Below are 11,443 nucleotides of genomic sequence, written 5' to 3' on the forward strand. Positions count from 1 at the left end.
ACACACACACACACACACACACACACACACACACACACACACACACACACACACACACACACACAAATGATGACATTTTATTAAAACACAGAAAGGTCAAACTGACATACTGCAGTTTCAAAATTTGATTGTAGATTAAAGTAATTTCCTGCACATTTGGCTTTTAGTTGAGATGCCAAAGTCTTTTTAAACCTTGTACAAAGGCTAAACAATATACAGGACTTTAACTCCTACATCCACTCCTTTCAATAAAACCAAATTATTAAGTGTTACACTGTGTGAAAGAGCCTCACATGTTATTGTCTACCATGTTCACATGTGATACCATCTGACATGCTGAGCAAAAGATTGATTTTCATTCACTAAACTGCCTCAGTACATTCACTCTGCTGTAAGGAATAACTGGCACTGTCCCACAGGGACAAAATAGCACCAGCTGCCACTACATACATTCTCACTGTTTACCGAGCCGTAGCATTGGTCCCAGATGCAACCATTTCATGGCAATACCCATGTGTGTAAGGAAGGATTGCATAATGTGTTTTGCCTTGTCAATAAACTACACAACAAAATATCAGACCAAGACAGGAATAATGAATGTGTGTGCATGTGTGTAGATTAACAATTGTCTTCATAGTGATTCCACCCACCAGATTGTCCATATCGGTTCTGGAGAGCATGTATGTCCTCATGTTGGTGTTCTGGTGAAGGAGGGTGTACAGTAGAAGTGTGGCCTGATCAGAGCGTTGCTGCTCACACAAAGCTGTGTACAGACTGTTGAAATTGATTTGGAAAGTGTGAGGTTGCTCCACGGACAGCGATGATGTGTCTAGATGGGTAAATATTATCAAGAGTATTATTTTATTACATCACTACCCTCTGATACATGGCAAACACATGAACAACTATGAAATATGTACAATGGGTAAAAATAAAACAAAAACATTACCTTGTGTGTTTCTGAAACAAGTAATAGCTTGGCGGTAAGGGTTGGGCCAGTCAGGCCCGTCTGTCAAATTGGCTAGGACCAGCAGTAACAGAAGGCTCTGATTGGACAAAGGTAAGGGGTTGTGTTCCTGGTCTATGCCGGCTTTGCTGCCAGCTCCACCCAACGTAAAGACACTCCACAGCCCACCTGGAGATGGACAAACAAACACACAAATATTACACAGATAAAAAAAAAACTGTAATTATTATTATTATTATTATTATTATTAATGTTTATATAAAAAACTACTTCCAATATGACAGAATTTCATACGATCATCCATAACAGCCTAGAGGACATTATACAACATCTGATCTTCTACAGATTCTGAACATGTCTCTTCTTTCAGGTATCCTTCCACAGGCCCTGGAAACTGCAATAATCAAGCCACACAATCTAGAGAAGAACAAAAGAACAATCTAGACGCATCACTAATGAGCAACTATAGGCCGATATCAAACCTTCCGTCTTTCAGTAAAATCATTGAAAAAGCGTTTTTTCCACAACAACCACACCACAGCACTGAGACGGCTCTTTAAGTCTTTAATGACATCCATGTTAACACAGATAGTGGCAAGTCTTAGTATTACTTGATCTCAGTGCTGCATTTGACACGGTTGACCATGACACATTACCTTTAATTACCAATTGGAAAACTGGGTTGGCCTTTCTGGCTCAGTACTAAACTGGTTTGAATCCTACTTAAAGAATAGGGACTACTTTGTGTCAATATCTAATTATGCATCTGAGCATACAAATATGACGTGCGGAGTTCCCAAAGGCTCCATTCTGGGGCCTCTTCTGTTTAACATCTACATGCTTCCACTGGCTCAGATTATGGAGAACAACAAAATAAGTTACAATAGTTATGCGGACGACACAAAAATGTACATAACTTTATCGCAAAGGGGACTATAGTCCACTGCAAAAACTCACTAAGGGCATTGAACAACTTAACGTCTGGATGTGCCAGAACTTTCTGAAATTAAATGAAGAAAAAACTGAGGTGGTTGTTTCTGGAGCAAAAGAGGAATGATTGAAAGTCTGTGCTCAGCTTTAAACAACATTGTTAAAAACAGACAAAGCCAGAAATCTTGGTGTAGTCATGGACTCTGACCTTAATTTTAAAAGCCACATTAAGACAATTACAAAGTCAGCCTATTATCACCTTAAGAATATATCAAGGGTAAAGGACTTACGTAAAACATAAAAACTGTTTTCATCTTCAGTAGACTTGACTACTGCAACAATGTATTTTTTGGTCCCCCCCCCAAAAAAAAAAACAAAAACAAAAAAATCAATCAATCAGACAGCTGCAGCTGATTCGAACGCAGCAGCTCAAGTCCTCACTATGACCAAGAGAGTGGACTAAATCACTCCAGTTCTGAAGTCTGTACACTGGCTTCCTGTACCTAAAAGAATTGATTTCAAAGTACTTTTGCTAGTTTATAAATCATTAAATGGTTTAAAGCCAAAATATATTTCTGATCTGCTACTACAATACAAACCCCCCAGACCTCTCAGGTCATCTGGGACAGGTCTGCTTTCTGTCACCAGAGTCAGAACTTAACAGGGGGAAGCAGCGTTCTGTTTTTTTGCTCCTCATATCTTCCAGAAAACTGCAGATCTGCTGTAACTCTGTTCTTTTAAGTGAAGGCTGAAGACCTTTCTTTTTGATGTTGCCTTTCTTAAAATTTCTTCATTTCTTTAGTGTCTGATTTTATATGACTTATTTCTGGTTGGTTTGCACATTTTTTCCAATGTGTGTTACATTCATTACACTTTTTTATATTTGTTTTACATTGATTATTTACAGGAAAAAATATTTCAAGGCTGGACTGAGACTTGCAGTTCTCCGTTTCAGTACAACAGATAAGTAGATGGAAATGTGCAGGACCCAGTAACCGAAAGCAGTCTGGTTGTGTATGACAACCTTTTTAGTTTTACACTAACCTTTTACACATGCAATTTTTTGTATTTTTACAACCTAGAGCTCTTCAGCCTCATAGCTGATTTATGCTTCATAGTGAAATGAATGCAAAAGAGTATGTGCAGTCAGACTGATGCAATCAAGGCCAAAATGGGCACAATGGAGTCACGCACGATCGTTTGCAGCACCTGAAATTTGAAACAACATAGACGGCGCCACAAAACAAAGAGAAACTGGAACTGCTGGCCAACTGGAGTTGGGTTCGTTTTTCTTGTTAGGGGAGTGATAGGGAGATGAATTTCCTACAGAGCTGCAGAAGTGCTGGTGCTTTCAGGCGTCATGACAAGCACGGGAAGCATGAACACCAAGGTACACAGATGACAGCCACTGGCTCCTCCACGTCTAGCCACACAGAAGGCATGAATCAAGCACTAGTGAGAGACTACTGAAGCTACTGAATTTAAGGAGAAGCTGAGTAGATGTGTTGCCATCTAGTGGCAAAGGTTGGAAGAGCAGATAAATGTATCTGACCGAATTTGCACACAGTCTCCTTAACGTTAGAGTAATGTCATTAAGTCATAATTTAGTGATTCATCAGACTGTCTCTCCCTCTCTCCAAACACAACTCTCACATACTCTTCTGTCCTTCTATAGATCAGAAAGAGAAGTGTAAGAGAAAACGAGATCTTGATAGAGAGGGCCAAGTTCATCTCATCACTGGCACCACAGTGACTAGACCAACAGTGTCCCACCACACCCACCACCACCTATTTTACCTTAGTGGGTGCTGTTTGTTATCCGTCTGGCTCGGTTCCCTCAGCCTGTCTGCTTGCCCACCACATAAACCCAATAATGCTATACTGCTTAGGCCTGCTCTGGCCAGCCGCCCAGTGGAAAAAGAGGAGGAGGACATGAAGAGGAGGAAAGGGAAGGGGAAAGCGAGGAAAAGAGAAGGTCATACACGACATACAGTCTGGCACACTGAAAACAGAATCTGGACTTGGGGGCAGTGAAGGCATCCTACTGTGACACACACGCACGCACGCACGCACGCACGCACGCACGCACGCACGCACGCACGCACGCACGCACGCTTTGCACCATAAATATCCATAGAAATGTCATGGCAACCCAGTAGTTTGTTCAAAAGTTGTTGATATATTTCAGTCTGGACCAAAGTGGTGGGGTGACAGACCAAGCAGCACACCACTAAAATGATATAATAACTCACCAGTATATATAGACATCACCAAAAGAGACAAAATCTCTGTTCTGTTTTTCCATTTTACTCTCTGCTACATGCAACATATACTATTGTGCAGAGTAGGGAACTGAGGTGGGAAATGTGTTACAGCAGAGATAAAACCCTTCAGTGCAGACAGAGATGCTAACGTCTGATGAACAAAGACAGACAGAATGTGCTACTTACTTATTTACTTGCATAACACTGAATGAAATATGACATCAGGGCTTCAAGCCAATGCCTTGGCCAAGCGCGTGCACACGCACACACAAACACGATTATCCAAAAATGCACATGGGAAAACATGCTGTACAGACAATAAACAAACACACTACTCTGATAATCTCACACAAATGAAAATATATGCTCAAAGCACATTCATCCAAACCCAATCCAAAAGCAATCTGACAAAGACATAACAAATGAAAACATTCCACAGACTTGGAAGGATTTATCAGAATCATAATAAAAAACTAGGGCTAAAACGTAAACCCATGGTGACCAGCATGTTTTCTGTTAAGTGTGCTAAACTAATGAGGACCTCACAGACTTAAATGTAGATCTAAAAAGGTGTCTGTGTTTATGGAGCAGTCTCCAGTTATCAATAGAGTAGATTGGGACCACTGCCCTTGGACTATACGAGAAGCAGATGCCTAGCTTCTCCACGACAGCAATGTAAAAACATGATGATTGCAAAGGAATTATCTTCATGTGTGTCTGGTTTTAGGCAGACGGGTGACTCAAATAGTATTGTGTGTGTATGTGAGACAAAGTTACTGCGTACAAACACAAAAAAGGAGCGTAGCATAGAGTAGAGCAGAATAGAAGAAAATGGATGAGAGGTGAGAAGAATAAAGTAAAGAGGAGTAGTGGAGAGAAGAATAGAGGAGAATAAAATAGACAACGTAAGAGTCAAGTCAAATAGAGGAGAGCAGAGCTGTGTTCAGTGGAATAAAGGAATAGAGTGTAATACTGTAAAGTAGAATAGAGAATGTAAGCGTTAAGTAGAGTCAAGTCAAGTTTAATTGAGAAGAGGCGAGTGTAGAGTAAAGTAAAGTAAAGTAAAGGAGAGTGGAGTGAAATAAAGTACAGTAGAAGAGTGGAGAATATAGGAGACTAGAATAGAGTAAGTAAGAGCCAAGTTGAGTCAATTTGAATAGAGTAGATTGCAGTGTAGAGGAGAGTAGAATACAGTCAAGTGAAGTCAAGTTAAATAAAGAGTGTCCACTAAAGTTAAATAGAGTTGAGTCGTGGAGAAGAGAGGAGACTAGAATAGAGTAACTAAGGGTCAAGTTGAATAGAGTAGAGCAGAGTACAGTACAGTTAAAACAAGTAGAACAGAAGAGTAGAGAAGAGACAAACAGAGTGGAGACCAGTACAGTACAAGTAAGACAAGTAGAACAGAGTACAGTGGAGTTTAGGAGGCGAGGAAGCCAAAAGGTCCCCAGTCTGGGTGATAATCCCCCTGCAGACTATTGCTCAGATTTAGACAGCAGAGCGTTTAAAAGCAAGACAGGAGAGACATCCTTTCCACCCACACATTACCATGGCGACGGAAGTCAAGTACAACTTTCTTTGCAAGTGACCAGTGCTTGTTTTGGGGGACAACCCAGAGTGTGAGTGTGTAGGCATGTTTAACTATTTAACTTATTTTACATGTTACTAATGTGAGAAACATGACTTCAATAAAAAGCATGTCACCGCCTGTGCTATACTGACCATGACTAGTAAATAGACCTTAAGGTGTAAAAAATTGGTGCAGCTCCCTTTTAACTGGCTGAATATTTGCTCATGCTGCATAGTTAAAATAATTCTACTGATACGTACTGTTACTATAGAAGAACACCCGTGTATACACCCATTTTTAACATTCAAATTAAAATGTACACTCTGCCAATCCCTGATGACTGTGTGCATGTACGAGACAGAGAAAGAAAACAAGTGTTGTTTCTGAGCTCCAAGTATAAGAGCACTTGTGTCTTTGTTGGTCTGTGCGTGTGTGTATAAGGGAGGCGGCTGCAGACAGACAGGCTCTAGGGGATTACAGAACAGGGCACCATAACTCATTGGGCCGATCACTGGCCACAGACAGGCTGGGTTGAATGCAATGGCTCACTGATAGGAATCTGCCACCAACAAACGACAATGTGCATTTATCTGTGGAGGAAACCCAGCCCTATTCTCACACTAACATGCATCTCTCCCTCACATAGACACACACACACACACACACACACACACACACACACACAGACATAGACACAGACCCGCTTTCAGCATGGCTCGCACTTTCATTTCTCAGATTAATACGTTTTCTCACTTGCTGGCTCGAAGGAAAAACCTCACACTCAATTCTTTCTTTTTTTAACTGTCTGGCTCTTATTTTTGTAATTTCACCATCACTCCTATAATTTCTGATGTTTCTACTCACCAGCTTCGTTTTGATGTGTGGAGATGTAGCAACATCCTTACAACAAGCAACACAACTGAATAATGACAAAGACGTAAGGAAAGATGTAGGGGCTCCATAATAAATCTAAGGGGTCTCTAAATAATGAATAGTATAATAATGAAGAGCGTTTATTTCTGTTACACAATATTTTCTTGACTTTGTCCTATTTTCTTTTGAAATACTGGATAGTTTCAAGCCTTGAAAGCCCCCTAAAAAAACACTTGCTAAAGAAACAATCTTAAAAAGGAAAAATCATTCAAAAATTAAACAGCTTACCAATCATGTCCACATCAAGGTCATAACCACTGATGTAAGCCACATAGTTTGGAAGAAAACCCATATTGCCTGCATGCAAGATGTCCATTACAGTCCATTTGCTCTTTTGATTAAATTGGTTTTATTTGTGTGTAAATGTGTGTACTCGTACTTGCCACCCCTGACGCCAGGCCGTAAAGCAGCCCTCCTTCCACTTTTGGCTCAAAGATGTGGGTTGGAGGTGGACATTTCTCCTGCCTGATGAAATTATAGAGCAGGGTCTTCACCAGTCGACTGGTTAAAGACAAACTGGGGATAAGAGACACAAATGGAGAGAGAGGTTTAAAAAGACAGCTGAAAACCAGGAAACATTGGGGGCACACTTTCTTTGGAAGAGGTATATTATTTGAGGCTTTCCATCATTTCAGGAATTATGTGAGTGTCTATAGAACACTGAAAATGCTATTTTTTGTTCAAATATAAGCCCAGAGGTTATTCTAGTCCTGTGGCCTTAAAGTATGTTCCTCACCTGCTCAACAGAAAAATAAACTACATTCCACTGTATATAACCTAATTAAGAATATGAACACAACCCAATCTTTTCAAGTATTTCCATTTATTAAACCTTGAAAGAAAAAATGGTTTGGCTCATTTGCCAACTCTGACTAAGTGCGCCTTTACACCAATAGTTTGGATGCATGCACTTTTTGCATTGGTTCGGTTAACTTTCACACTGCACATTGGCAAACGCACCAAATGTAAACAAATGTCACATGGTGGAAATGGTCACTTGTTTATTGGACAGAATATCGGAGTGAAACTTGCCAACACTTCTGGTCTTAGAAATAATAGAGCAAGATCAAATTAGAAACATCTTGGGGTTTGTTTCCGGTTAGAAGGCAAACAATGTAAGCAGAGGACTGGGCGGCCCTGATGAGAGAGGGATGATGATGTGTTGTCCCACAGACGACCAGCAATGTATGCTCAGAATAGTTTATGGATCTGAAAGTTCCCATCCCTTAAATCATACATTATCCTGGAAATTGTGTGCAAGGTTGAAATTGCAGGCTAGTAAATGCACTGTTTTAGTTCACTCCCCGTATTTGGGTCTGATTGCTTTATCACCTAAAATGAACCCAACTCTAGTTCGCTTAGAAGTGAACCGAGATCGCCGTTCATAATTGGAACAGAGTTTGTTTGTTTGATTTGCACACGAGTTCAAATGAGCTTTCACACCACCCCAAACAAACCGGACTACCTGACAAAAGGCTCCAGGGTTGGTTTTAAACGGACCAAACAGCCAAAGTGTGAAAGCAACCTAATTATCTGTCAATAATGATAGTGGTTGACATGTTCTAACATGTACACGCAGGTGTGTGTTTTGTGTGTACAGACAGACAGACTGAGATCCTATTCTCAGTCCACAGGTGTCCATATCAGGTTTCAATTTCAGACTCAACTCTTTGCTGATCACATCAACTCTCTCCCAATGAGTAAGATGCAATGCATGTAATTGGCGGTGTACAATATCACATTTTTGTTTTTTAAGGACAGAGACACACACACACACACACACACACACACACCTTGCTTTCCCAACTGATCAAATAGCAAAACTATTTTAGATCTGTTTTGCCAACAGTTGCTACTTGGAAGCCTTTCTCTAGCTCAGTGGCAATTCAGACCAAATGCTCTCATTTGGGTCTTATGCTGTGTAAAAGTAAACCATCCATCATCCCTTGTCCACTCATCTAAAATTACACTACTCTACATCTAAATGCATTCAGTGTTAAAGCACTTATTACCAAGTGCAGCTCAAGCATTGATTTTACTTTTATTAGGCTAAATGTTAAAAAAAGTAAAACATAAGCAGCAGTTACTCTATCTCCACATTTTCATTGTTGCATTTTAAAGTTTCTGGTTATTATCATAAAAAAAAAAAAAGACTCAGTTTTTTTCCAGCAAAAGAGATTGACTGAAAGGTCACAGTGGACACAAAGGTCTTGGTTGACTAGATTTGTTTCTTTTCCCCCCTTTAGTACCAATTGAATGACACATGAAGACATTGTTTGGACAGGATGAGATTGTCTGGAAGCACAAAGAGTATCAGAGTCTGGATAGATGAACAGTAGGCTGGATCAGACGGTGCCATATTGGATTGGATGAGATCCAAAATGATCTGGGCCTGCGTTCAAAAAAAAGTCGTCGACAGATTGTGGACGACCCAGTTACAGAGGTAAAGTGAGACAAACTCGTGGACATTTTAGAAAATTATTCCACCCTTGTGTGTTTAATTTACATTTAGTTTTGGGTTTTTTGGGGGTTAGTGTTGAGGTCTTGATTAAGATAAGGGTTATGTTTAGCCATGTAGTTTTAATAGTTACTGTTTGGTGATTTAAGATATTGGCAGTCTTCAGTGGAGTACAAACTGTGTGTATGTTTTCTCACCATCGTCCCTTCATAATGTGCTGGTAGATTAATCCATCCCGGAGGATGTCTTTGTGGAAGAGTTGGTAGGAGAAGAATACCACCAGCGTGGTCACTGCTTCAAACAGGATGCTGTAGGTGATGTCACTACAGGAAAAGACAGATGCATGTTGAGTTAATGTGAATACATTATTCTCTTATATTATAAATAAAATAAAAGGTATGAAGACAATACAAAAGAAGACAAAAAGCAAACGGATAACAATTTCTGATATCTACGCAAGCCTGTCATAGGTCTATTTGTTCCATTAGTTATTACAGAGTCATTGCATTTTGGGAAGCAGGTTATTTTCAATTGTGACAAACTATATCTAATCTGCAATTTTGTTTACACTTATATCACATTCTAAACGAGGTACAAAAGACAATGTGATTCCAAAGAGAAAAGTGGCCCCACCACATAGGAGTATCCTTCCATTGAAGCATGTTTCCTAAACTTAACTGTTACCTGCTTCCTGACACCTACACTCGTTCACACAGGGCTATGGCTTTTCTCTTCACTTTCACACAGTCATTGTGATTGACATCTTACACTGACAGAGTATCACTTGTGTATGTACACAGATGCACACAAATATCACGTTTAGTGCTTCAATTAATATTTTTATTATTGCTTAATCTCATTTATTTTCGTAAGTATTGTAAAATTCACAAAACCCAAGTTGAGCTTGTTTTATCCGAACAACCCAAAGATATTTAATATATTATGATAGAGCAGAAAAAGAAAAATATTCACATTTGATAAGCTAGAGCCAGAGAAGTTTTGACATTTTGATTTAAAAAATTACTATTAACGGTATGTTACAACAAGGACTAACTCTGATTAAAGTGTCAATATGCATCAACTGCCTACCCGGGGGAAAAAAACAAATCATACAAACTATTGACATCCATCTTTCCTGTGAAATGAAGTCAAAAGTCTGTAATGGTTGTTGTGGGAACTAAGATTTCCATCCAAACTACAAGCACGTACAGAGGAAATGGGCCGACAGCCACAAAGTGGTGGAGGGAAGAAAAACAGGTAGAAGTCTTGAGGCTTGGAACAATGAATAGTGTTGGAATGCTGAACGCATTTACACAAGAGCCAGCGTTTGATGTCCGGAGACAACCGAAGAGAAGGAGAGAGAGAAAGTAGACGGGTTGACAAAGAGAAGGGGATTAAAATGACACAACACAGACAAAAAAGGAAAGAGAGGAAGAGTAGAAGATGCTGCGTCAAGGAAATAGCAATTGTCAGTCATGTTTCTGTGAACTTATTTTGACACGGCAGAGGAAGATTTTGTCCACAGAGACGTACGGACTGTATATCCTTGTTGTTCTGTGATGGACTGAGTGGCAGGCAGGAGCGTTAATGAGTAAACACACTGAAATATATTCATACTATAACTCATTAAAGCAGAGGGTGTTAGCGGGCAAGCAGCCCATGGGGAGTAAAGGATGACTCCTTTTTTTACTTTTCAAATTATGTTCCCTCCTCTCCACTCATTAGCACTGCTCCTAATCCAACTTTCATTTCAAGCCTTTTCTCTTCTTCCAAAACAAGAAACATCTCTTTGTCATGTCCCTTTATATTTCTTTTGTCCCTTTATTCATCATCATGTTGCCAGCTCAGAGTTCCAGCACATCAGTCTGGCTGAAGACTCTGGAAGTAAAACACATGGACGTCCAAGCCTAACCTTCTTCTTAGTTTGAACTCAATGGATTTCAGCTTCTCTTGGTTAGTGAATTGAGGAGCGGATGAGCCAGTCTAAGCACTTAAAGAAGGAGTTACACATCCAAACTTTTCCAAAACTACCTTTCATTAAACTGCTAAATGACTAACATCATCATCATCATGAATAAAAACAAGAGACGCAAACTAAATAGGGGCTGGGCTAAGAAACTGGACCAAAAAAATCGCCAATACTGGATATTTTCATGTGAATATTAAGCTGATAATATGATGTCAAACAAGTGATCTTGAACAATTGGCACGGTGACATTACTGTAGAAAACCCGCTGTGTGGAGAGCTAAAATGTCACTTTACAGCGTTGCTTTTTTTGTGTATGCAAGAGCATGCATACATATATATATATATATATATATAT

At 39.7% G+C, this 11,443-nt stretch overlaps 1 protein-coding gene across 2 annotated transcripts in view; it reads right to left on the bottom strand.

The window, feature by feature from the left end:
- The window catches only part of dym (dymeclin), a 52,001-nt gene that overhangs the window by 32,434 nt on the left and 8,124 nt on the right, over positions 1-11,443 (bottom strand). For both annotated transcript variants that reach the window (XM_034896906.1, XM_034896905.1), the window contains exons 7-10: positions 9,317-9,442; positions 7,041-7,177; positions 950-1,135; positions 651-829 (exon numbers count right to left, since the gene is read on the bottom strand). In XM_034896906.1, coding sequence (XP_034752797.1) covers positions 651-829; positions 950-1,135; positions 7,041-7,177; positions 9,317-9,442 — 628 coding nt within the window. The remainder of the gene's footprint in view (positions 1-650; positions 830-949; positions 1,136-7,040; positions 7,178-9,316; positions 9,443-11,443) is intronic.

The sequence above is a fragment of the Etheostoma cragini genome, chromosome 16 (genome assembly GCF_013103735.1).
Source record: "Etheostoma cragini isolate CJK2018 chromosome 16, CSU_Ecrag_1.0, whole genome shotgun sequence".
NCBI lineage: Eukaryota > Metazoa > Chordata > Actinopteri > Perciformes > Percidae > Etheostoma > Etheostoma cragini.